Raw genomic sequence first — 22203 nt, 5'->3', positions numbered from 1 at the left:
GGAAATGGAGCAGATGGGACTCAAACTGGCATCCATATGGAATACCAGTGTCACAGGCAGTAGCTTAACTTGCTAGTCAAAACACCAGTCCCGACATATAAAATAAAATAAAATAAAAAAATTTTTTAAAGGATGGACCCCCAAGAGGCTAGTGCTGTGGCATAGAGGATAAAGCTGCCACCTGCAATGCCGGCATCCTATATGGGCAATGGTTCGTGTCCTGGCTGCTGCACTTCCAATCCAGCTCTCTGCTATGGCCTGGGAAAGCAGAAGATGGTCTAAGTCCTTGGGCTCCTACATCCACATGAGAGACCCAGAGGAAGCTCCAGGCTCCTGGTTTCAGACAGGCACAGCTCCAGCCATTGCAGCCATCTGGGGAGTGAACCAGCAGATGAGAGACCTCTCTTTCTCTCTGCCTCTCTGTAACTCTGCCTTTCAAATAAATCTTTAAAAAATAAATAAATAAAAGGATGGATCCCGTATAATCATAAGGCATTATTAGAATTAAACTGCTGATAGCAAATTTTTAGGCTTGAAAATAATTCCACATTTTCAAAAAGTACAGGAATGGCCTCCTGCGATAATGATTTGAGAACTACTCAGCACAGACCATAATACATGCAGCTTTTAACTGTGCACCTACTGCTCCAGTCAGCATGTCATACATTAATGCTCCCAAACTCCACCAATCCACGGCACGATTGTGGCCACTTCTCATCAAGATTTCAGGGGCCCTACAATGAGAAAAATAGCATGCATAAAATTCAACCATTTATGTATCTGAAAATTAAAAAAATAGATGGAGTCGCTGATGCTACAGAAAACTTAGACACTATTATTAAACTAGGTAAAGGTTAGCTATCAATCCCAAACCAATTACATTTAACACTCAGCTCACATGTATTCTATTGTTCCGCAAAATGTGTGTGTGACTGTTCCATCATGAATGGATTCTTTGCATAGTCCAAAGTCTGTTAGTTTCACATGACCTACAATGAAAAGATTATAGCATGATTATTCAAAGAATTCTAAGTATGTGCAGTATTTGAGCATATCACATAAAACAATAATCTATCCTTCTATTCAATGTTTCCTGCCTTAAACTCTTCTTGCAGATATCAAGAACAAGGTGACACCCATAAAATGGAATGTTAACACTTGAAGGCTAGGGTAGAATCACCTTTTGCCAACAATATAAATGATGTAATAAAGACAAAACAGAGAAGAAAGTTAATCCATTTGTCTAAGCCCCTAGCTTCACCTATCCATAGCTTTACGGAGAATTGTCTACCACTCTGAGAAAGCAAAGTCCTAGGGAAAAATCTTTATTAAGTCTGGTTCAAGTCACAGACCCTAATAAACATATGCTGCACTGTCTCAACAAAAGTGTGACACTACACTTTACACAGCCTTTATCACAGTAAACTGTCACTTAAAAGTTCTTAAAAGGATCTTAGAAAGCCACTGTAACAAGTTAGACTCTTCTGGCAAGTGCTACCAGTTAAGAGAAGGAACTGAAATTGGCATGGGTTAATCATCTCAGCTCCAGAAACTGAAACTTTCATCACCTTCCACAAAGATCATTTCAGTTCAAGTTCAGCTTTACTGAACTGTTATTAACCAGTGGTTCAACAACCCTAGGGACTCAGATTCACTGCAGAGAAAAGAAAAGGCAATAACTTATCAATTGAAATGTAAATACATACTATACTCTGATACAGAATAAATATGTCTTTCATTGTCAAATAAACACCTAAATTACTCAAACTTATGGATCAAAGAAGTTGTTTTCTATTCTATCAGTCTCCTAATTCTTTGCTTTAGAATTTATAATCAGAATCTAGCTTTTCAGGGCAGGTGGTGATAGAAAGGAGAAACAATGAACCAAACAGCAAGAATAAATTGATGTCCACTAAATATTTTATTTCCAAGGCTATATCAGATATCTGGCTCAATTCCAATCCTTTCCCTTTTTTCAACATTAGTAAAATTTGTCATAAATATTTGTGCATTGTCAATAAAACTCAATTGTTATGATTCACTTTTCAATTTAAGGAACAAATCAAAATAATGTTTCAATTGGCTTTTGGTTCACAATATTTTGTGCAAAGACTTAAAAAAAAAAGCAAAGAAAAGCTATAAAGAGTAAGGATTAAACTGAAAAAGGCAGTTGAGTGGCTATTATCCTCAACTCCTTTAATCTCAGCAACTATAATACTTAAACACCAGCAAGTATTATGATGCCATAAACATTGAGGGAGGAAATGTATAATAATAGAGATGAATATGGGGCTTTGAAAATGGCCACAGCCTGTGTGCGAGGATTATAAGATTATTATTTACTATAAAAATGTTTACAGTATATCTCCACCTTGGTGATTAAGCATGATATTCTCCGGCTTCAGATCTCTGTAGATGATCCCCTTTTGATGTAAATGCCCCAAAGCCATGGAGATTTCTGCCAAGTAAAAGCTGGAAACAAAAATGATTTAATAAAATTAAAACAAGTAAACTACCCAAAGCAGTTTATGTATGGAGCAAAATTCCTTGAAAGAAACAGACATGCACCAAAGTCCAAATTAGTGGGGTGAGGGGATGTATGGGGAAAAGAAATGGTTCAGAATGCTGCCAAACGGCATGGGGACATTACATTTCACTGCTTTTAGTGAAACTATAAAATGTTCTATTTCGCCATTGGAACATACTGATAAGGTTGCAGAGATGCCCAGAATATGCTAAATGCTCACTGGTGGCATTTTGTTCTGTGTAGGAATTAGGCCAACTGTCATTTAGATCAAATGAAATTTCTCCCACCACCCCCCAATTTAAAAATCCAACAGGAAACAGGAACTTGGTTATTCTTAGAGATCAAGTCTTGATTTCCAAACATTCCTCATAACCTGACCCTCAGAAGCCCACTCCTCCCTTACTTAATATAGCTGCATACTTATAAACAGTTATGCCCACAGTATCTGCCCTCCCTCTTGCCAGCCAGCCCACTATAAACTGTGTGACACTCAAATTTATCTACCTCCAAAGAATAAAGGGCTGAACCAACCCTGTCTGGATTCGAAAAGCACAGGGCACTGCAATACTGGCTGCATAACAATGTTGCAATCCTGCAGATTACTCCAGGATGGACAGGGTGTATCCTAGAGGACTGAGGCAGTCTCACAGCCAGCAGGACCACAAACACAGCCTCCAACATAGCTCAGAGAGCCTCCTCCATAAAAGGGCACTCCATCCCTAAGGCTCTTAAATGCAGCTTCTGTGTTAGAAAAGGCCTGAAATTAAACAATGGAATGCAGTTTGGTAATTAAGGTAGAACAAACATTTACGTGTTGCTTTCTATTCAATTAATGTGTAGGATAAACTCATTTGTTACCCATTGCTGTCACTTCACAAAAGGATTGTGTATATTTTTAATTTGAAGCAGATGCGATCTTACAGAAGAAGAGGGTAGATCCCATCCTGGCTAAATCATCAATCCACAGATGATATATGCAGGTTTATCAACTCCCTAAGATTGCACCTTGGGAACTGGAAAGTCTAAAAAGAAGATGATTTCTTAGACTTTCCACTGTTCCACAAATGAAGCTTCACTGGAAAACCACACATACCCACAGCCAAGGCAGGCAGCTTACCAATTCAAGGAAACAAAGTCGCAATGAGAATGGTTCTCTTAGGAACACCTGGTGTGAAGAGCCGTCCACCCAAGGCCTGGGAGCAAAGGAATGATGTGACCTCCAATAGTGGCCCAGTCCCAAAGTTGCTTCTCCCCTGACTCCAGACCAATTTATTGAATCATTTGGCTGCCCACAGTGGGAAATGAGGCTTTCTTTTAATTATATGAGATATTACTTAAATCTATGAACTATAAAAATCTCACTTACCAGGCTGTATCTTCCATAAATATTCCCTCTCTTTCTAACTGCATAAATAATTCTCCTCCTGTAAAGAAAAGACATGAGAAATAAAAGAATCTTTATTTCCAATCCAGTTCTAATGAGTTTGTGCTTTCCTTCTAACTGTAATTAAAAACATAAGCCAAAAAAAAAACAAACATAAGCCCTTTGGGCAAGCATTGGGGCACAGCAGGTTAAGCAGCTGCTTGCCACACTGGCATCCATACAGAAGTGCTGGTTCTGATCCAGCTCCCTGCTAATGCACCTGGGAAGGCAGTTGAAGATGGCCCATGTCCTGGGGGTCTCCTGCTACCCAAGTGGGAAAGTCAGATGGAGTTCCTGGCTCATGAATTTCAGTCTGGCCCATCCCCTGCTGTTGTAGGCATTTGAGGAGTGTGAACCAGTAGATAGAAGATCTCTCTGTCTCTCCTCTCTGTCTCTGTCTCTCCCTTTGAGGGTCTGAGCCACACTGCCTTTTAAATAAATTAATTAAAAACAAAAGACAGCCCCTAAGACATAAAAACAATCCTAAAGCATACATTTTCAAACTAAGTCCTCAGGTCTCTATTTTTAGCAGAATTCTGATTCCTCTGTGAAACTTTTAAGTTCAAAAACTAGAAATAGTTTGGAATTTACATCTACAACCTTGACAGTGTGTGTGGATTCCAGACTTCAGGTTTAAAAAAAAAAAAAAAACCTTGACTGAAACCTAACATTTTACCTATAGGCAGAAAAATGTTAATATAAATTAAACCATCTTCAATAACTTTAGTGAATGCTAATATTCCATATTTTCAGAACCCTTAAAAAACTGAATGAACCTGGCAGAGGCCTTGTAAAAAGAATGGTTCAAATACAGTATCAAAATAATGATAATAAAGGATTATATAATACTGAATAAACTTAGAACCCAAAAATCCACAATAAGGTAAATAAATGAATAAATTTTTTAAATGGAGAAGTGAAAGTTCTTTATAACAGTAGAGTGCTATGTGATAAATGAAGGGGGCAAAATGAAATAAGAAACATCATTTGGCAAACATCACAATTACTGCAGGCAATAATCAATGGATACCAAAACTAAATATGAAAGCTTGATGCAAGATGAAATATTTATTGTTAAAAGATGCTTACTGATTACAAAGGGAAAACTTTACCTGGAAAAAAAAACAAAAACAAACCAGAAGACACCAATCTTATACACATGACCAAAGTGAATTTTACCACTAACAGGACAAAGATACCAATGTCATGTATCTCCTGATCTCATGCACTGAGGACACAACGTCACTTCAATAGTCCTGCCAAAACACATACCTTGAATCCAGTCCTAAAGAACTGGATAAACCTAAATTGAGGCATTCCACAAAACCACCAGCCTGTACTCTTCAAGATTACCAACGTCGTTAAAGAAAAAGAAAGACTGAAGTACTGTTCAGATTAAAAGAAACTAAGGAGAGAGATTACTGTATCAATGTTAATTCCCCATTTCTGGTAAATTAGTAGTTATATAAGACACTGCCCTTGATTTTAGAAAATAAACCCTGCAGTTTTAGGGATGAAGGCAAATCATGTCTGTAATACTCTCAAACAGTTCAAAAAAATCACACATCTGTATACATATGGGTATATGTGTGTATACATATGTGCATTTATACAGATACATATAGAATGATGTATAAACTAATCATATATGGTAAAAGGATAGTATTTAAGGACTCCAGGTGACAAAATTAAGGGAATTCTTTTTTTTTTAAGTATTTGTTTTATTTAAGAGAGTGAGTTAAAAAAAAATAGAGGAAGAGAGAACTCTCATCTACTGTCTCACTCCTCAAATGTAATGGGTAACAGGGCTAAGTAGTAGGGTGGGAGCAGGTGGTGAGCCAGGGACTCAATCCAGATTTCCCATTTGGGTGGCAAGAACCCAATTACTGGGCCGGCGCCATGGCTCAACAGGCTAATCCTCCGCCTTGTGGCACCGGTACACCGGGTTCTAGTCCCGGTCGGGGTGCCGGATTCTGTCCCGGTTGCCCCTCTTCCAGGCCAGCTCTCTGCTATGGCCCGGGAGTGCAGTGGAGGATGGCCCAAGTGCTTGGGCCCTGCACCCCATGGGAGACCAGGAGAAGCACCTGGCTCCTGGCTTCAGATCAGCGCGGTGCGCCGGCCGCAGCGCGCCAGCCACGGCGGCCATTGGAGGGTGAACCAACGGCAAAGGAAGACCTTTCTCTCTGTCTCTCTCTCTCACTGTCCACTCTGCCTGTCAAAAAAAAGAAAAGAACCCAATTACTCCAGCCATCACCATTGCCTCCCAGGCTCTGTACTAGCAGGAAGGTGGAATTAGGAGCCAGACCTAGCCATTCCATCTGATATGGGCCTCCTAACCACTGCTTACCTGCTTTCTGTGTAAGTGTGAAATAATGTCAAAATAAAGTTATAAGAAGGATAGGTGCTTAGCTTAGTTGTTAAAACTAGTTAAGATGCTCATGTCTCACAATGATATACTTGGGCTGAATGTTCAGCTCTGGTTCCTAACTCTTAGCTTCCTACTAATCCAGGCCCTGGGAGACAGTGATGATGGTTCAAGTAATTATGTTCCTGCCACTCAGGTGAGAAACTTGGATAGAGTTTCAGGCTCCTGGCTTCAAGCTCTTCCCAGAATATTATAAGAATTTAGGAAGTGAACTAGTAGATGAGAGTACTCACATTTGCTCACACTCACTCCTGCTGGCTCTCTGCCTCTCAGATAAAGAACCATTTTGAAAAGCCTTAAGAAAAAAATGGCAATAGCCACTTTTTAAAAAGTTGCTAGGGGGAGCCAGTGTTGTGGTGTAGAAGGTAAAGCTGTCACCTGCAGTGCCCACATCCCGTATGGGCACAGATTCAAGACATTGCTGCTCCACTTCCAATCCAGCTCTCTGCTATGATTTGGGAAAGCAGTAGGGGATGGCCCAAGTTCTTGAGCCATCCTATGCCCATGTGAGAGACCCAGAGGAGGCTCCTGGATCATTGCTTCTGATCAGCCCAGCTCCAGCCATTTCGGCTATTAGGGGAGTGGACCAGTGGATGGAGGACTTTTCTCTTTTTGTTTCTTTGTCTCTTCCTCTCTTTATGACTCTGCCTCTCAAATAATAAAGAAAATATTAAAGAAAAAAAAAGTTGCTAGGGTTCGCTGTTGTAGTGTAAAGAGTTAAACAGCCATCTGCATGCCAGCATCTCATATGGATGCTAGTTTGAGTTTCAGCTGCTCTACTTCTGATCCAGCTCCCTGCTAATGTGCCTGGGAAAGCAGCAGAGGATGGCCCATGTCCTTGGGTCCCTGCACCCACATAGGGTGACCTGGAAGAAGCTCTGGCTCCTGGCTTTGGCATGGCCCAGCCCTGGCTGTTGGGGATATTTGGGGAGTGAACCAGCAGACAGGATCTCTCTCTCCCTCTCCCTTGCTCTGTAATTCTGCCTTTCAAATAAATAAATCTTTAAAAAAAAAAGTTGCTAAATTCTGCAGCTTTTGTTCCAAGTTCCAAACTATTGCAAAAATCTGTTTCTTAGAAAACCGAAGTGTATTTGCTGGAATCAGACACCTACACTCTAGAAATGACATGCAGAGCAAAAAGTTCCTAGGTGGTAGTAGGCCTTGGAAACCAGATGATTTCCAATGCAAACTGTATACTCTGTCACTAAGGCTACACTGCACTAAAAAATTCTTCTATTTATGGGACTGGTATTGTGGCATAGGTTAAGCCACCACCTGCTACACCAGCATCCCATATGAGCTCCAGTTCCTCTCTCAGCCATCCCACTTCCAATCCAGCTCTCTGCTAATATGCCTAGGAAAGCAGTGGAAGATGGTCCAAGGGCATGGCCTCCTGCCACCCATGCAGGAGACCCTGGCTTTGGTCAGGACCAGGCTATTGCAACCATCTGGGGAGAGAACCAGGAGATGGAAGATCTCTCTCTCTCTCTGCAACTCTACCATTCATATAAATAAATAAACCTTTAAAAAATTTATATTTAAAGATGCAACTTTAAAAATATTCAGTACTTTAAAACAATATTCTCAGTAAGTTCTTCCATTTCAGTTTAGAAATGAATACAGTAATGGTTCATCTGAATTATGCAACCCTATCCTTGTACAATTTGACAGCTCTGTATCAATTAGGTGTTTTTTTGTTTAGTGATTGATTATAAAGAGATTAAAATAAAATTTCACAGATGGAAAAACACTGAACTTTTAAGTTTCCTTTATATCATCTGTGTGCAAAATAGAAACATGTGGTCACAACTGAATTCGTCACTTTAATGTATTCATCAATTTCAAGAACTATTTGATCCCAATGAGATAAAGCATTTTTCCACTGGAAAATAAAGTTTTGACTCAGTTTCTGGAACAACTGCAAATAATTATACCAAACTGTTTACTGACCACTGAGATACTCAAGGATGAGGTAGAGTTTTCCACCGGTCTGAAAGGCATAAATTAAATCCACAATGAAGGGATGCTTTACTTCCTCCAGAATATTCCGTTCTGCTTTTGTATGAGCTGTATCCTTAGCATTTCTTACTATCATTGCCTAAAGGAAAAGAGATGATCTATAAGAACAAAATAGTGAACATTTTAATACTATAGTAACTGGAAAATCTATTTTGTGCTTTTCTTGTCAATACAGAATAGTTCCCACTAGAAATTCTGATGAAATAATGGAATATATTCATTTCTTATAAGTATTTGTACTATTCGAATTTTTTTGCAGTGAATATATAAATGAAAACCTACAGATACAACATTTTAAGAATCTGTCAACAGATCAAGTTTATTCTTCAAGTCACTGTTAAGTGTCTACTATGCTCCAGGCTCTGTGCCAACAAAGTAGAACTAACACAAGAAATGCCTTGTCTATAGGAGCCCAAAGTCTCAGAGGAAAAAGACAAGTCAATAGAGGTAAACACAAGGCACTGTGGGTGAATGGGGGATTGCATTTGACCTGAAAAGAAGTCTTTCTGGAAGCGGTGCTACCTAAGGTGCCCCATGAAAAATTATGCAGATGAAAAGCAGAAGGTTAAACAAAAGGCATTCCAATGCCAATGAAGCCTGGGAGAACAGGACATGTCTGAGGAGTCTCCCAGGATTTCAGTATGGTTATGGTGGTTAGAAATTAGGCTGGAAAAATCGCCTTCTATTTCCTGGCCATCTTGGCAAATATGTTAGAAAGAAGAAATGCTCAGACAAGTGAAATGAATAATTTTTGAGTTTAAGAACAACAGTTCTAGCAGCAGTGTGGAGTTTCAGAGAAGAAATGCAATTACAACAGTAAACTAAACTCCTCTTGAGACTTGTAACTAAGAAAATGAAAGCACAAAGAAAATGTTAATTACTGACTTACTAGCTATAAGAAGAATGATGATACTCTGATTTCTCCTTAAGTAATCAAACAATGCTATCATTCAACAACATGAAATGTAAGAAAAAAATTTTGGGAGAAAAGATGAATTATTTTGGAAATGCCTAAGTCTAAGTTTCAGGAAGTTACTCCAATGTACACACCTAGTACTATGAAAAGCAAATACAGAGTTATTATTTGGAACATTATCTATCTGTGGGGCTGGCACCATGGCATAGCAGGTAAAGCTGCTGTTTGCAGTGCCAGCATCCAGCATCCCATATGGCTGCTGGTTCGAGTCCCATTTGCTCCACTTTTGATCCAACTATTTGCTAATGTGCCTGGGAAAGCAGTGGAAGATGGCCCAAGTACTTGGGACCCTGCACTCACATGGGAGACTCAGATGAAGTTCCTGGCTCCTGGACACACTGTGGTCATTTTGGTAGTGAACCAGCAGATAGAAGATTTCTCTCTCCATTTCTCCACCTCTGTCTCTCTGTTTCTCTGTAACTCTGTCTTTCAAAAAAATAAACCTTAAAAAAAGTACACAGTATCTGGGGCTGGCACTGTGGCACAGTGGGTTAACACCCTGGCCTGAAACACCGGCATCCCATATGGGCGCTGGTTCTAGTCCCAGATGCTCCTCTTCCGATCCAGCTCTCTGCTGTGGCCTGGGATGACAGCAGAAGATGGCCCAAGTCCTTGGGACTCTAAACCCACACGGGAGACCCGGAAGAAGCTCCTGGCTCCTGGCTTTGGATCTATGCAGCTCTGGCCATTGGTGGCCATCTGGGAGTGAACCAGCCGATGGAAGACCTCTCTCTCTCTCTGCCTCTGCCTCTCTGTAACTCTGCCTTTCAAATAAATAAATAAATCTTTAAAAAAAAAATACACATTATCTGTAAAAGTGAAACATTGAAAAAAAAAAAGTGAAATACTGCAAAGAAATGAAATACCCATAAATAAGATAATGGCTAAAACCTATGGAACCTATACAACAAGTAAAAACTTCAATGGTTTTGTCATTCATTTTTTTCTTGGCTAATATTGCATCTGTAAAATGGAGATTCTGGTTTATGAACCACATTAATGTTTCACACTGTAAAAATAGAACAAAAGCAATAAAGATGGGGTGGAAAATAAAACTGATTACAACAGAAACATATAAATTTCAGAGTATCATATTGATAACTACACCACAGAAGGAGAAAAAAGATATATAAGTAACTTTCAGACTGTACACCCATAGTGACCTAAAAGTGAACATTAAAAAAAAACAAACCATCACAAAGAGAAATCTTAAACCGGGGCCAGTGTTCTGGTGTAGCAGGTTAAGCCTGCTGTCTGCTACACTGGCATTTCACTGTTCCACTTCTGATCCAGCTCCCAATAACACACCTGGGAAAGCAGCCTAAGGCAGCCCAAGTACTTGGGCTCCTGCACCCACTGGGAGACCAGATGAAGGACTTAGCTTCTACCTTCAGCCTGGCCCAGCCCTAGCCATTTGGAGCGTGAACCAGTGGCTGGAAGATCTGTTGCTTCCTCTCTCCCTCCTTCCCACCCTCTAACTATGCTTTCGAATAAATACATCTTTTTATTTTTTTAAAGATTTATTTTATTTATTTGAAAGACAGAGTTACACAGAGAGGTAGAGAGAGAGAGAGAGAGAGAGAGAGAGAGAGAGAGAGAGAGGCCCTCCATCTGCTGGTTCACTCCCCAGATGGGCGCAACGGCCAGTGCTGCACCAATCCGAAGCCAGGAGTCAGGAGCCTCCTCTGGATCTCCCACATGGGTGGCAGGGGCCCAAGCACTAAGGCCATCTTCTGCTGCTTTCCCAGGCCATTAGCAGGGAGCCAGACTGGAAGTGGAACAGTCAGGATATGAACCAGCATACATATGGAATTCTGGCATTGCAGGCGGCAGTGCTTCTTGCTATACCACAACACTGACGCCAGGTTTTTTGTTTTTGTTTTGTTTTTTTGTTTTTTGACAGGCAGAGTGGATAGTGAGAGAGAGAGACAGAGAGAAAGGTCTTCCTTTGCCATTGGTTCACGCTCCAATGGCCGCTGCGGCTGGCGCACCGCACTGACCCAAAGGCAGGAGCCAGACGCTTATCGTGGTCTCCCATGGGGTGCAGGACCCAAGCACTTGGGCCATCCTCCACTGCACTCCCGGGCCATAGCAGAGAGCTGGCCTGGAAGAGGGGCAACCGGGACAGAATCCGGTGCCCCAACCGGGACTAGAACCTGGTGTGCCGGCGCCGCAAGGCGGAGGATTAGCCTGTTGAGCCACAGCGCTGGCCTGACCCCAGGTTTTGTATCACAAGGAGACACAAAAAGCAAGTTAGAAAAAGAAAGAAAAACAAATCTAAATTAAGATATTATGCCAAAAAACAGTCTGGGTTCAAAAAATGTCCATGTCATGAAAGATCAAAAAAAGATGGGAAGTGACTTTATAATAAACTGAAGAGACAGAAAATTCAACACAGAGGCACTGGTTTGAGTCCTGGCTGCTCCACTTCTAATCCAGCTCCATGCTAATGGCTTGGGAAAAGCAGCAAAAGATGGCCCAAGTACTTGGGCCCCTGCCAACCATGGAGGAGACTCAGAAGAAGCTCCTGGCTCCAGCCTGGCCCAGCTCCAGCAATTGTGGCCCTCTGGGGACTGAACCAGCAGATGGAAGGTCATTCTTCTCTCTTTCTCTTTTTCTAACTCTTTCAAATAAATAAATAAATCTTAAAAAAAAAAAAAAAGACAAAACCTCAACATAATATGTACCCCCTGATTAAGTCCTATATAGTAAAAACAAAACAGCTGTAAAGGATATTGAGGCAACTGGAAAAATCTAAATTTAGACTATATATCAGAAAATAGCAGGCCGGCGCCGCGGCTCACTAGGCTAATCCTCCGCCTTGCGGCGCCGGCACACCGGGTTCTAGTCCCGGTCAGGGCACCGATCCTGTCCCAGTTGCCCCTCTTCCAGGCCAGCTCTCTGCTGTGGCTAGGGAGTGCAGTGGAGGATGGCCCAAGTGCTTGGGTCCTGCACCCCATGGGAGACCAGGAGAAGCACCTGGCTCCTGCCATCGGATCAGCGCGGTGCGCCGGCCGCAGCGCGCTACCGCGGCGGCCACTGGAGGGTGAACCAACGGCAAAGGAAGACCTTTCTCTCTGTCTCTCTCTCTCACTGTCCACTCTGCCTGTCAAAAAAAGAAAATAGCACTTTATATATGTATATATACACATACATATATATATGCTAGATTTCCCATATATGAGATTTATTCTACAATTATAAAAATGCCCTTATTATAAAAGATACATCCTTGGGGCCAGCACTGTGGCGTATTGGGTAAAGCTGCCGCCTGTAGTGCCGGCATCCCATAGGGCACCAGATGGAGTCCTGGGTGCTCCACTTCCCATCCAGCTCTCTGCTATAGCCTGGGAAAACAGTAGAAGATGGCCCAAGTCCTTGGGCCCCTGTACTCGCCCGGAGACCCAGAAGAAGCTCCTGGCTCCTGGCTTCAGATCAGCTCAGCTCCGGCCATTGGGGCCATCTGGGGAGTTAACCACTGGATTTTTCTCTCTCTGTCTCTCTCTCTCTGCCTCTGCCTTCAAATAAATAAATAATAATTTAAGATTGAAGTGTTAGTCAGCGAGCTCAGAGGGCTTCCATGGCCTTGGCAACTCATGACTAGAGGCTGGTGAGATTGCTAACACCATAAACAAGAGTGTCAATTTGTTAAGTCAACAACAGGAGTCACTGTGCACTTACTCCCCATGTAGGATCTCTGTCCTTAATGTATAGTTCAATGTGAATTAATGATATGACTAGTGCTCAAACAGTATTTGGCACTTTGTGTTCTGTGTGGGGGCAAACTGATGAAATCTTTACATAATATATACTAAATTGATCTTCTGTATATAAAGATAATCGAAAATGAATCTTGATGTGAATGGAATGGGAGAGGGAGCGGGACATGGGAGGGTTGCGGGTGGGAGGGAAATTATGGGGGGGAAAAAGCCATTGTAATCCATAAGCTGTACTTTGGAAATTTGTATCTACTAAATAAAAGTTAAAAAAAAAGAAAAAGAAAAAGAAAATGAGAGTTGGAAAAAAAAAAAAAGATAGAAGTGTTATGCTGTCCATAACTGACTCTCAAATTGCATAGGAGAAAATGTAATTAAATTTAAAAACTAAATATAGGGGCTGGCATCGTGGCTCACTTGGTTAACTCTCTGCCTGCGGCGCCAGCATCCCATGTGGACACCGGGTTCTAGTCCCGGCTGCTTCTCTTCCAGTCCAGCTCTCTGCTGTGGCCTGGGAGGGCGGTGGAGGATGGCCCAAGTGCTTGGGTCCCTGCACCTGTGTGGGAGACCAGGAGGAAGCACTTGGCTCCTGGCTCTGGATCGGTGCAGCGCCAGCCGTAGCGGCCATTTGGAGAGTAAACCAACGGAAGGAAGACCTTTCTCTCTGTCTCTCACTGTCTATAGCTCTACCTGTCAAAATAAATTAAAAAAAAAAAAAAAGCTGAATATATATATATATGTGTGTGTGTGTATATATATATATATATATACATATATATATATATATGGAGGCAAAAAGGGGCCAACAAGGAAAATATAGCAGAACATTAACAAATGATGAACATAACACTATACAGATCTTTGGAAAGCTTGAAAATTTTCAGATATATTACTTTCGAACTGCTCAGGAGGTTGGAATTACTCAAATAAACAATTGTGAGGAGACCTGAGAAGGGAGAGACTAAAGTAAAAAAGTAGAATCACAGCAGTCAAGAAACCAGCTTCAGAATGTCGTGGCCAATAGTTTTAAAACAGAGAGGATTAAATTAAGGATAAGCTAACTATAAGCGAAGACCACTGGACTCAGCATGTGGGAAGTTGGTGATGACCTAGGAGCTACGAATGTCACTGAAACAGTAAAGCTGTGAATCAAAATACAGTGAGTGAAAAAAGAATATAACATGAGAAAGAAGACAGGAACATGGACTCTACTCAAGATTTCAGCTGTGAAGAGACACACAGTACAGTAGCTACAGGAAACCTTGAAGCCAAAGAAGGTTTTGTTTAGCTAAATACAGCAGAGACACGAATACAGTTACAGAAAGAAAGAAGTCAGGAGCCACACTTACGGCACAGCACATCAAGCCACATCCCACATTAGAGTGCTGATCCAGCTTCCCGCTAACGTACCCGGGAAAGCAGACGATGTTTGCGGAGATCGCTGTCTTTCCCTCTCTTTCTCTGCCTTTCAAATAAATACATATATACCTAGGAAAGGAAAGAAGGGAAAGAGAGAACAAGGAAGGGAGGGAGGAAGGGAGTTGGGATAGAAGATGGAAAATTGAAGATAAGAGACAGTGAAGTCCCGGAACAGACAGAAAGGGATGGTATCCAGAAGACAGAGGGATTAGTCTCAAAAAGGAAGAACACATTTTCCCCTAAAACTGGAGGCCAAGAAGGATGGACAAGTGAAAACAGATTAATATGGTGCTGGAGTAAGGACTAGAACAGGATGCTGAAGGAAACCAAACTGGATCATCTCAAATAGGAAGACAGCAGTGGGCCAAAAGAGTGGAGGGACTGAAAGGAAAGGTTCTAAAAGTTGCAGAGAAGAGGAATAGTCTGAGGACCCGTGGGAAGCTGTGGGGGAGTACTGACAGTCCAACTGAGTTGAGGATCATGAATTCTCTCCAGCAGCAATCTACTGGATTATGTGATTTTTGTCAGTAAGGCTCAGTAGGTGAGGAACAGGAATAAAGGAACTGATTCAGATTAGGACTGTTCTGGACATAAGCTCAACGGGAATAGCAACCGAGTGAAGTGCCACAGTACACTGACTCGCCTAAATTCAGAATAAAGTGAAATATGAAAAAAGGTTACTTCGCCAGGGAAGGAGTGAACCAGAAGATGGAAGAACTCTGTCTGTCTCTCTGTCACTCTACCTTTCAAATAGATGAATCTTTTTTTAAAAGCAGAGTGACAGAGAGAGAGGGAAAGACAGAAAAATCTTCTATCTGCTGGTTCACTCCCCAAATGGCCACAACTGCCAGAAGTCGGAGCTGCTTCTTGGTCTCTCCCGTGAGTGCAGGGTCCCAAGCACATGAGGCATCTTCCACTGTTTTCCCAGGCACATTGGCAGGGAGTTGGATTGGAAGTAGAGCAGCCAGATCTTGAACTGGCACTCATATGGGATGCTGGCATCACAGGTAGCAGCTTTACCCACTATGCCACAATGCCAGCCCCTCAAATAAACAAATCTTAAAAAAAAAAAAAAAAAAAAAAAAAAAAAAAAAAAAACTCACACACAACCTTCAGAGGGATAAAGAAAAATATTTTAGTTTTAAAGTATGATATTATGGAAAGAAAAATCAACAAAGAGCTCTGGGGAACCACAAACATGACAGATTGTGGGGGGAAGGAGGTGCTCACACTGTAGCATAGCAAGTGAAGTCAGCATCTGCAGCACTGGCATCCCATACTGAAGTGTCAGTTCAAGTTCTGGCTCTTCCACTTTCTTTTTTTTTTTTCGACAGGCAGAGTGGACAGTGAGAGAGAGAGACAGAGAGAAAGGTCTTCCTTTGCCGTTGGTTCACCCTCCAATGGCCGCCGCGGTTGGCGCGCTGCAGCCGGCGCACCGCGCTGATCCGAAGCCAGGAGCCAGGGGCTTATCCTGGTCTCCCATGGGGTGCAGGACCCAAGCACTTGGGCCATCCTCCACTGCACTCCCTGGCCACAGCAGAGAGCTGGCCTGGAAGAGGGGCAACCGGGACAGGATCGGTGCCCCGACTGGGACTAGAACCCGGTGTGCCGGCGCCGCAAGGCGGAGGATTAGCCTGGCTCTTCCACTTTCAATCCACCTCCCTGCTAATGCTAATATAGACAGTAGAAGATGGCCCAAGTACATGAGTCCCTGCCACCCTTTTGGGAGTTATAGTTTGAGCTCCTGGCTTTGGATTGGCCCAGCTCCAGCTGTTGCAGCCATCTGGGGGAATGACCAGTGGATGGAAGACCTTTCTATCTCTTCCTCTGTAACTCCGCCTTTCAAATAGATAAATAAATAAACTTTAAGATTTATTTATTTGAAAGGCAGAGTTACAGAGAGAGAAAGAAACCTCTTGTTCTCTCCTCTATCTGTATCTCTTTCAAACTAATAAATAAAAAAACTTTAAAAAAAAATTTCCTGGAACTAAAAGACTGAAAACTTTAATATCAAAAGAGTAAAAATTAGGGCTGGTGCTGTGGTGCAGTGGGTTAAAGCCCTGGTCTGAAGCACCAGCATCCCATATGGGTGCCGGTTCTAGTCCCGGCTGCTCCACTTCCAATCCAGCTCTCTGCTATGGCCTGGGAAAACAGTAGAAGATGGCCCAACTCCTTGGGCCCCTACACCCATGTGGGAGACCCAGAAGAAGCTCCTGACTCCTGGCTTTGGATTGACGCAGCTCCAGCCGTTGCGGTCATCTAGGGAGTGAACCAGAGGATGGAAGACCGCTCTGTCTCTACCTCTCTCTGTAACTCTTTCAAATAAATAAAATAAATCTTAAAAAAAAAAAAAAAAGAGTAAAAATGAGGCAGGTATTTAGCACAATGGATAAGAAATCCCCTAGGATGTCCATACCCATAACAGATTGCATAGTTCAGGTCCCAGGCCCCCCACTTCTGACCCAGCTTCCTGCTAAAGTGTATCCTGGAAAGCAGCAGATGATGGCTTAAGAATTTGGGTCCCTGCCACCCATGTGGGAGACCCTGATTGCATTCTGGGCTCCTGGCTTCAGCACTGGGGAGTCAACCAGTAGATTAAGATATCTCTCTCTTTATTTCTATCTCTGCCTTTCAAATAAAATGAAAAGTAAAAATTTTCTATAAAGTAGTAAGAGTCAAAGCAACATGTATCATAACAAAATTTTAGAACACTGGAAATACAGAGGGAAAAAAATCATGTTTAGGAAAAACAGACTATGTAAAAAGTATTAGGAATCAGAATGCCAAGGATTTCTCAACAGAAACTCTAAAATACAGAAGAAAATGGATCAAAAGTCTGACTCAAAATGATTTTCACCTTCGAAACCATACCCAATCAAACAAGTATAAAGGTACAATAAATAAATTTATAAATATGCAATAGTTTTTAAAAATATTTATCTTTGGGGCCATTGTGTTGCACAGTATTATGGGCGCCAGTTCGGCTACTCCTTTTCCAACCCAGCTCTCTACTATGGCTTGGGAAAGCAATAGAAGATGGTCCAAATGCTTGGGCCCCTGCACCTACATGAGACCTGGAAGAGGCTCCTGGCTCCTAGCTTCCTATCGGCCCAGCTCCAGCCATTGTGGCCATCTGGGGATAGAACCAGCAAATGAAAGACCTTTCTCTATCTCTCCCTCTCTCTGTCTGTAATTCTGCCTCTCAAATAAATAAGATCTTAGAAAAAAAATTTTATCTTCATGCACCCTTTCTCACAACTTTTATCCAAATGAGGGAACAAGAGCATAAACTAAGACAAGGAAAAAGAAACTATGGGATTCAGGAAACAAAGAATCCAACACTGAAGGAGCCAAGAGGACTGCAAGGACTGTCATGATGCTAGAGCCCTGCAGTGCTGACAGCCACCAGCCCAGACGTGAACGGGTAAATGGAAGGTTCCTAAAAGGATATCTCTAGGAAAATCAATGAAACTGACAGCTTATTTAATAAGTCTGACCAAAGAACATCAGACTGAGAGGTGTTGATAACTGTGGGACAACATTGTAGATTCTAAGAAAATGAACTAAAAATGAGTGGACATAGAGAAGGGAGGGGTGAGTAAGAGATTAAAATCCCTAACTATCATAACTGGAAGTGAATATATAATTCAAAAACCACTGAATTAAAATATAGTAGTATATGTTTATTATTTAGAAATGCAGAGACCAGAAACAACTAAAAGTAATCTTAGAGAAGGACTGACAGTGCTCTTCTTTCCACCCTCACTGAGCAGAAACAAAACAGGAATAAAAATAACAGAACATAGCTCATATTCCAGGAGGAATTATATTGGAAATGTGTATTTTTCCTGAGAATTAAAAATATATATATACTAATTAAGACGATGGGGCAGGAAAAAAAGAGGGGAGAAATTACCTTTTTAAGCACCTTCATAGCAAATATTTTCCCAGTATTTGCTCCTGTTACTTTCCGTACTTGAAAAACCTAGATTTAAAAAACAAATATGTTTGTCTTATTAAAGGCCCAACTATGTCAGTCATATTCCTTTAAACCTATTTACAAGAAACTCACAATACAGTAATTTATATCTTATAAAAACTAGCACCAGGACTGTGTGCAAATTACCAGCTACTTGTGAAATCTATTCACCATGACTTTCCTGGTTTTCTGCCACCTCGTGGCAACACTGGGCAATAGCTGTATAATGAAAAGCATTACTCTATGTACAAAATTCTAGTCTATCATATTTAGAGTCCCAGAAACAGAGAATCAAACTTAAAAATTATAAAATATTTAATCAATTTCTTCCAGGGGTGCCACTGTTCTTGTGTCACTAGAACTATTTAATAATAGTTGGTAGGAAATTATCATTTATCTATTCCTTGAAACAGCTAGTTATTAAATATTTTCATGCAACTGCTAAAATATGTGAGATTCAAAGTGCATGTGTTATACATTCAAGATGATTAGAACATATTAGAATGTGTATTTAAGCCTAAAAATAAAATGCAAATATCATGCTTTGCAAAATTTACATTATACAGCAGCATAAATAGTTTCAAGAAACTTTATACTTAGCCATTCTCTATCAAAAGACAGAATTTAGATAACATCTTAGTTAAGTTTTCTTGGGCAGAACACAGAAAGTCTTAAGTTAGAAAGCTTCGGGCAAAACTACAAAACTAAAAAGTTATCTTCAGTTTTCTTCTTCCTTCTTATATTCCTTTAGCTTCCCTAACTCTTATTTCTCCAGATACTGTTAAGTCAAAAACCAATTCAGATTAAGATCTCAGTAACAAACAACTTAATGTGCCATGCCTCGAGAGTAAGGAGTTTTTGGTTTGCAAAGAGAACACCTATACAAGGTACTATTTAACCAAAGGAAAGAATAAATCTTTTAATAATAGACTTGGTCTGACATGGTTGCCTATTTATTTATTCAACACTGACTACCTATTAATTGCCAGACTTCTACATGTATGGTAGGAGGAGGAAAAGGAAAAACTGAACTTTATATGTTCCTCAAATCACACCACATAAGTGGTCATGGTCATATCTACCCTTTGTTTATGGCTAACAAAGACCAGATGATAGGAACAAGGGTATAAAATCAATCTCCCCAAAACAGACACAACAGTTCTCATTTCAAAAACACTTCCTACCTTTCCATAGCCCCCTTTACCAAGTACCCGAAGTAGCTCAAAACATTCTGGTCTGATTTTTTCTGGCCCTCTGTTCACACTAGTTTCTGAGATTTCAAATTTCTCACAATGTTCCATGCCACTGGGAAGAAAAGCAAAACCAAAAGTAAATTTGCAAAAAGTTAAATTACCTTCAGCATATTGTTAGGAAGAAGAGAAAGAGAAATGTAATTCAATTAAGTACATGACAGCAACTTTAGTATTTGTCCTCTAAGTAACAATGATTCAATCACAGGGCAGGTCAAGATTACGATGGCCTCATAAGTGTTTATCTGCTTGTTCACAGAAAGTGCTACTGATTGTTTATTTCTATAAGCATCACATCCCCAAACAAAGGTAAATTAGAACAAATTTATTACGTTAACAAAGGAAAAAAGTCTCCTAATTATTCAACTTTAATTCATTAACATTGCTCCTGAGATTAGGTATTATTCAACCTCATTTGATAACTTCTGAAGAAAATCCGGGACCTTTCTAAAACTACCCAGTCATCTTTATGCTACAGAATTTCTTGCTAATGAAATTTATCCCTGCATTATTTCATGTCAAGCTTTCCAACTTAAAAGTATAATGTAAAGACTTCAAAAGAAGTGGCAATTTTGTACATCACCTACATTCTTTCTATATAAGCAATCCATCTTTTCAGTTTCCCCCTACACCTAAGGCTTTCTATTTGAAGGTAGGTACAAAGCAGATAACACAATTTCATTAAAGTGAATGATGTATTGAAGCAAAAGAAGCAAATGACTTTTTGGAACATGTCTACAAGTTTCTTCAAAAAAAAAAAAAACATTAGAAATGTGGTTCTCTGTGCTGTGGCATAGCAGGTAAAGCTACCACCTGCAGTGTTGGCATCCCACATGGGCGCCAGTTAGAGTACCAGCTGCTCCACTTCCAATCCAGCTCTCTGCTACTGACTGGGAAAATAGTAGAAGATGGCCTAAATGCTTGGGCCTCTGAACCCACATGGGAGACCCAGAAGACCCTGGCTTCGGACTGGTGCAGCTCCAGCTACTGCGGCCATCTGGGGAGGGAACCAGCGGGTGGAAGACCCCTCGACCCCTCCCTCCCTCCCTCCCTCCCTCCCTCCCTCTCTCTGCCTCTGCATAACTCTTTCTTTCAAATACTGACTTAAAAAAAAAGAAAAGAAATGTGGTTCTCTAACAAAAATTCTTAACTATCCAAGGTTCATATTCAGTACACTATAAATGTATCTTTTTCTTGATATCCATACATAAACTCAAAAATCTGGATATGTTGTTATACTGATTGGATCTTGGCATCAAACTCAATAACTAAGTCTATAATAAATATGACCAGATATTTAAAAACAGATTACTGGGATCACATAATGGCTATGAGTTGAAACTGATAAAACAGACTTGTAAGAAAGATAGAATAGAAATATTTTCATATAAACTTACAGTTCGTATGGTCCAACTCCCCCATGGTCCATGCTTTCATTTAACTGACCCTGAAAAATACGTTAAAGTTTTGGAAATAAATAATCTCATAAGCATAAAATTTTAAAAATTAGTGATTTAGCTCATAACTGAAAGAGAATCAATGAAATAAACAAGCTTAATTTTTTTTACTTCAGTAATAAGATAATAAAGTCATGAACAAAATGAAGTATTCAAATAACATCACAGGAATTGCACTTCTAATTTTATATATTAGTGAAACAACAGAGGCTACTCATCAGTGATGTAAAAACAAAACCCGTGGGGATCAGCATTGTGGCACAGCAAGTTAAGCCACCGCCTGCAATGTGGGCATCCACCTTGGATCCAGCTTGCTGCTAAGGCACCTGGTAAAGCAGTGGAGGATGGTCCAAGTCTTTGGGGCCCTGCCACCTACATGGGAGACCCTAATGAAACTTCTGGCTCCTGGCTTCAGCCTGGCTGAGCAGCCATTTGGGGAGTGAACCAGTGGTTGGCAGACCTTTATCTCTCTCCTTTTTTCTCTCTGTAATTCTGCCTTCCAAACAAAAATAAAATAAACCTTTAATAAATAATCAAGTGATTTTTACTTCAAAAATTATTTTTAAATGTGTTTTTGTATATTATGAAGCTAAGTTCTATGTACAAACTACTAAATCAAATGATTTACACAAAGTGTTGTTCTGCCACGTTTCTGATACACAGACTACCATAATGCTAGGAAATATGCCTAAAGCAACCACAACTAGTCTGAGGCATGTAGCACACAATGTGGCTAATCAAGGCAAAATAATTAAGCAGCACTGTCACATAGTCAGGAGTCAAGCTAGCTACACATTTTTTCTGAATGTAGAAGAGGATGCAAAACTTAATTACCTTTTTACACACTAGCAATAAACAACCCAAATTAAGACAATTCCATTCGCAATAGCATCAATAACAGAAAAAACTTAACAGAAGTATAAGCTTGTACACTGAAAACTATAAAAGATTGCTTAAAAAATAGCCTTAAAGTACTAAATAGATGGAAAGGCATTCTGAATCCTTCCAAAAT

At 40.7% G+C, this 22203-nt stretch overlaps 1 protein-coding gene across 4 annotated transcripts in view; it reads right to left on the bottom strand.

The window, feature by feature from the left end:
- Positions 1–22203, bottom strand: part of RPS6KB1 (ribosomal protein S6 kinase B1) — a 50107-nt gene that overhangs the window by 13644 nt on the left and 14260 nt on the right. For all 4 annotated transcript variants that reach the window (XM_062216891.1, XM_062216892.1, XM_062216889.1 and 1 more), the window contains exons 2-9: positions 21132–21181; positions 19669–19789; positions 18422–18490; positions 8326–8473; positions 3894–3951; positions 2372–2472; positions 899–989; positions 644–734 (exon numbers count right to left, since the gene is read on the bottom strand). In XM_062216891.1, coding sequence (XP_062072875.1) covers positions 644–734; positions 899–989; positions 2372–2472; positions 3894–3951; positions 8326–8473; positions 18422–18490; positions 19669–19789; positions 21132–21181 — 729 coding nt within the window. The remainder of the gene's footprint in view (positions 1–643; positions 735–898; positions 990–2371; positions 2473–3893; positions 3952–8325; positions 8474–18421; positions 18491–19668; positions 19790–21131; positions 21182–22203) is intronic.

The sequence above is a fragment of the Lepus europaeus genome, chromosome 18 (genome assembly GCF_033115175.1).
Source record: "Lepus europaeus isolate LE1 chromosome 18, mLepTim1.pri, whole genome shotgun sequence".
Taxonomy (NCBI): domain Eukaryota; kingdom Metazoa; phylum Chordata; class Mammalia; order Lagomorpha; family Leporidae; genus Lepus; species Lepus europaeus.
This window is presented reverse-complemented; position numbering and strand designations above follow the sequence as displayed.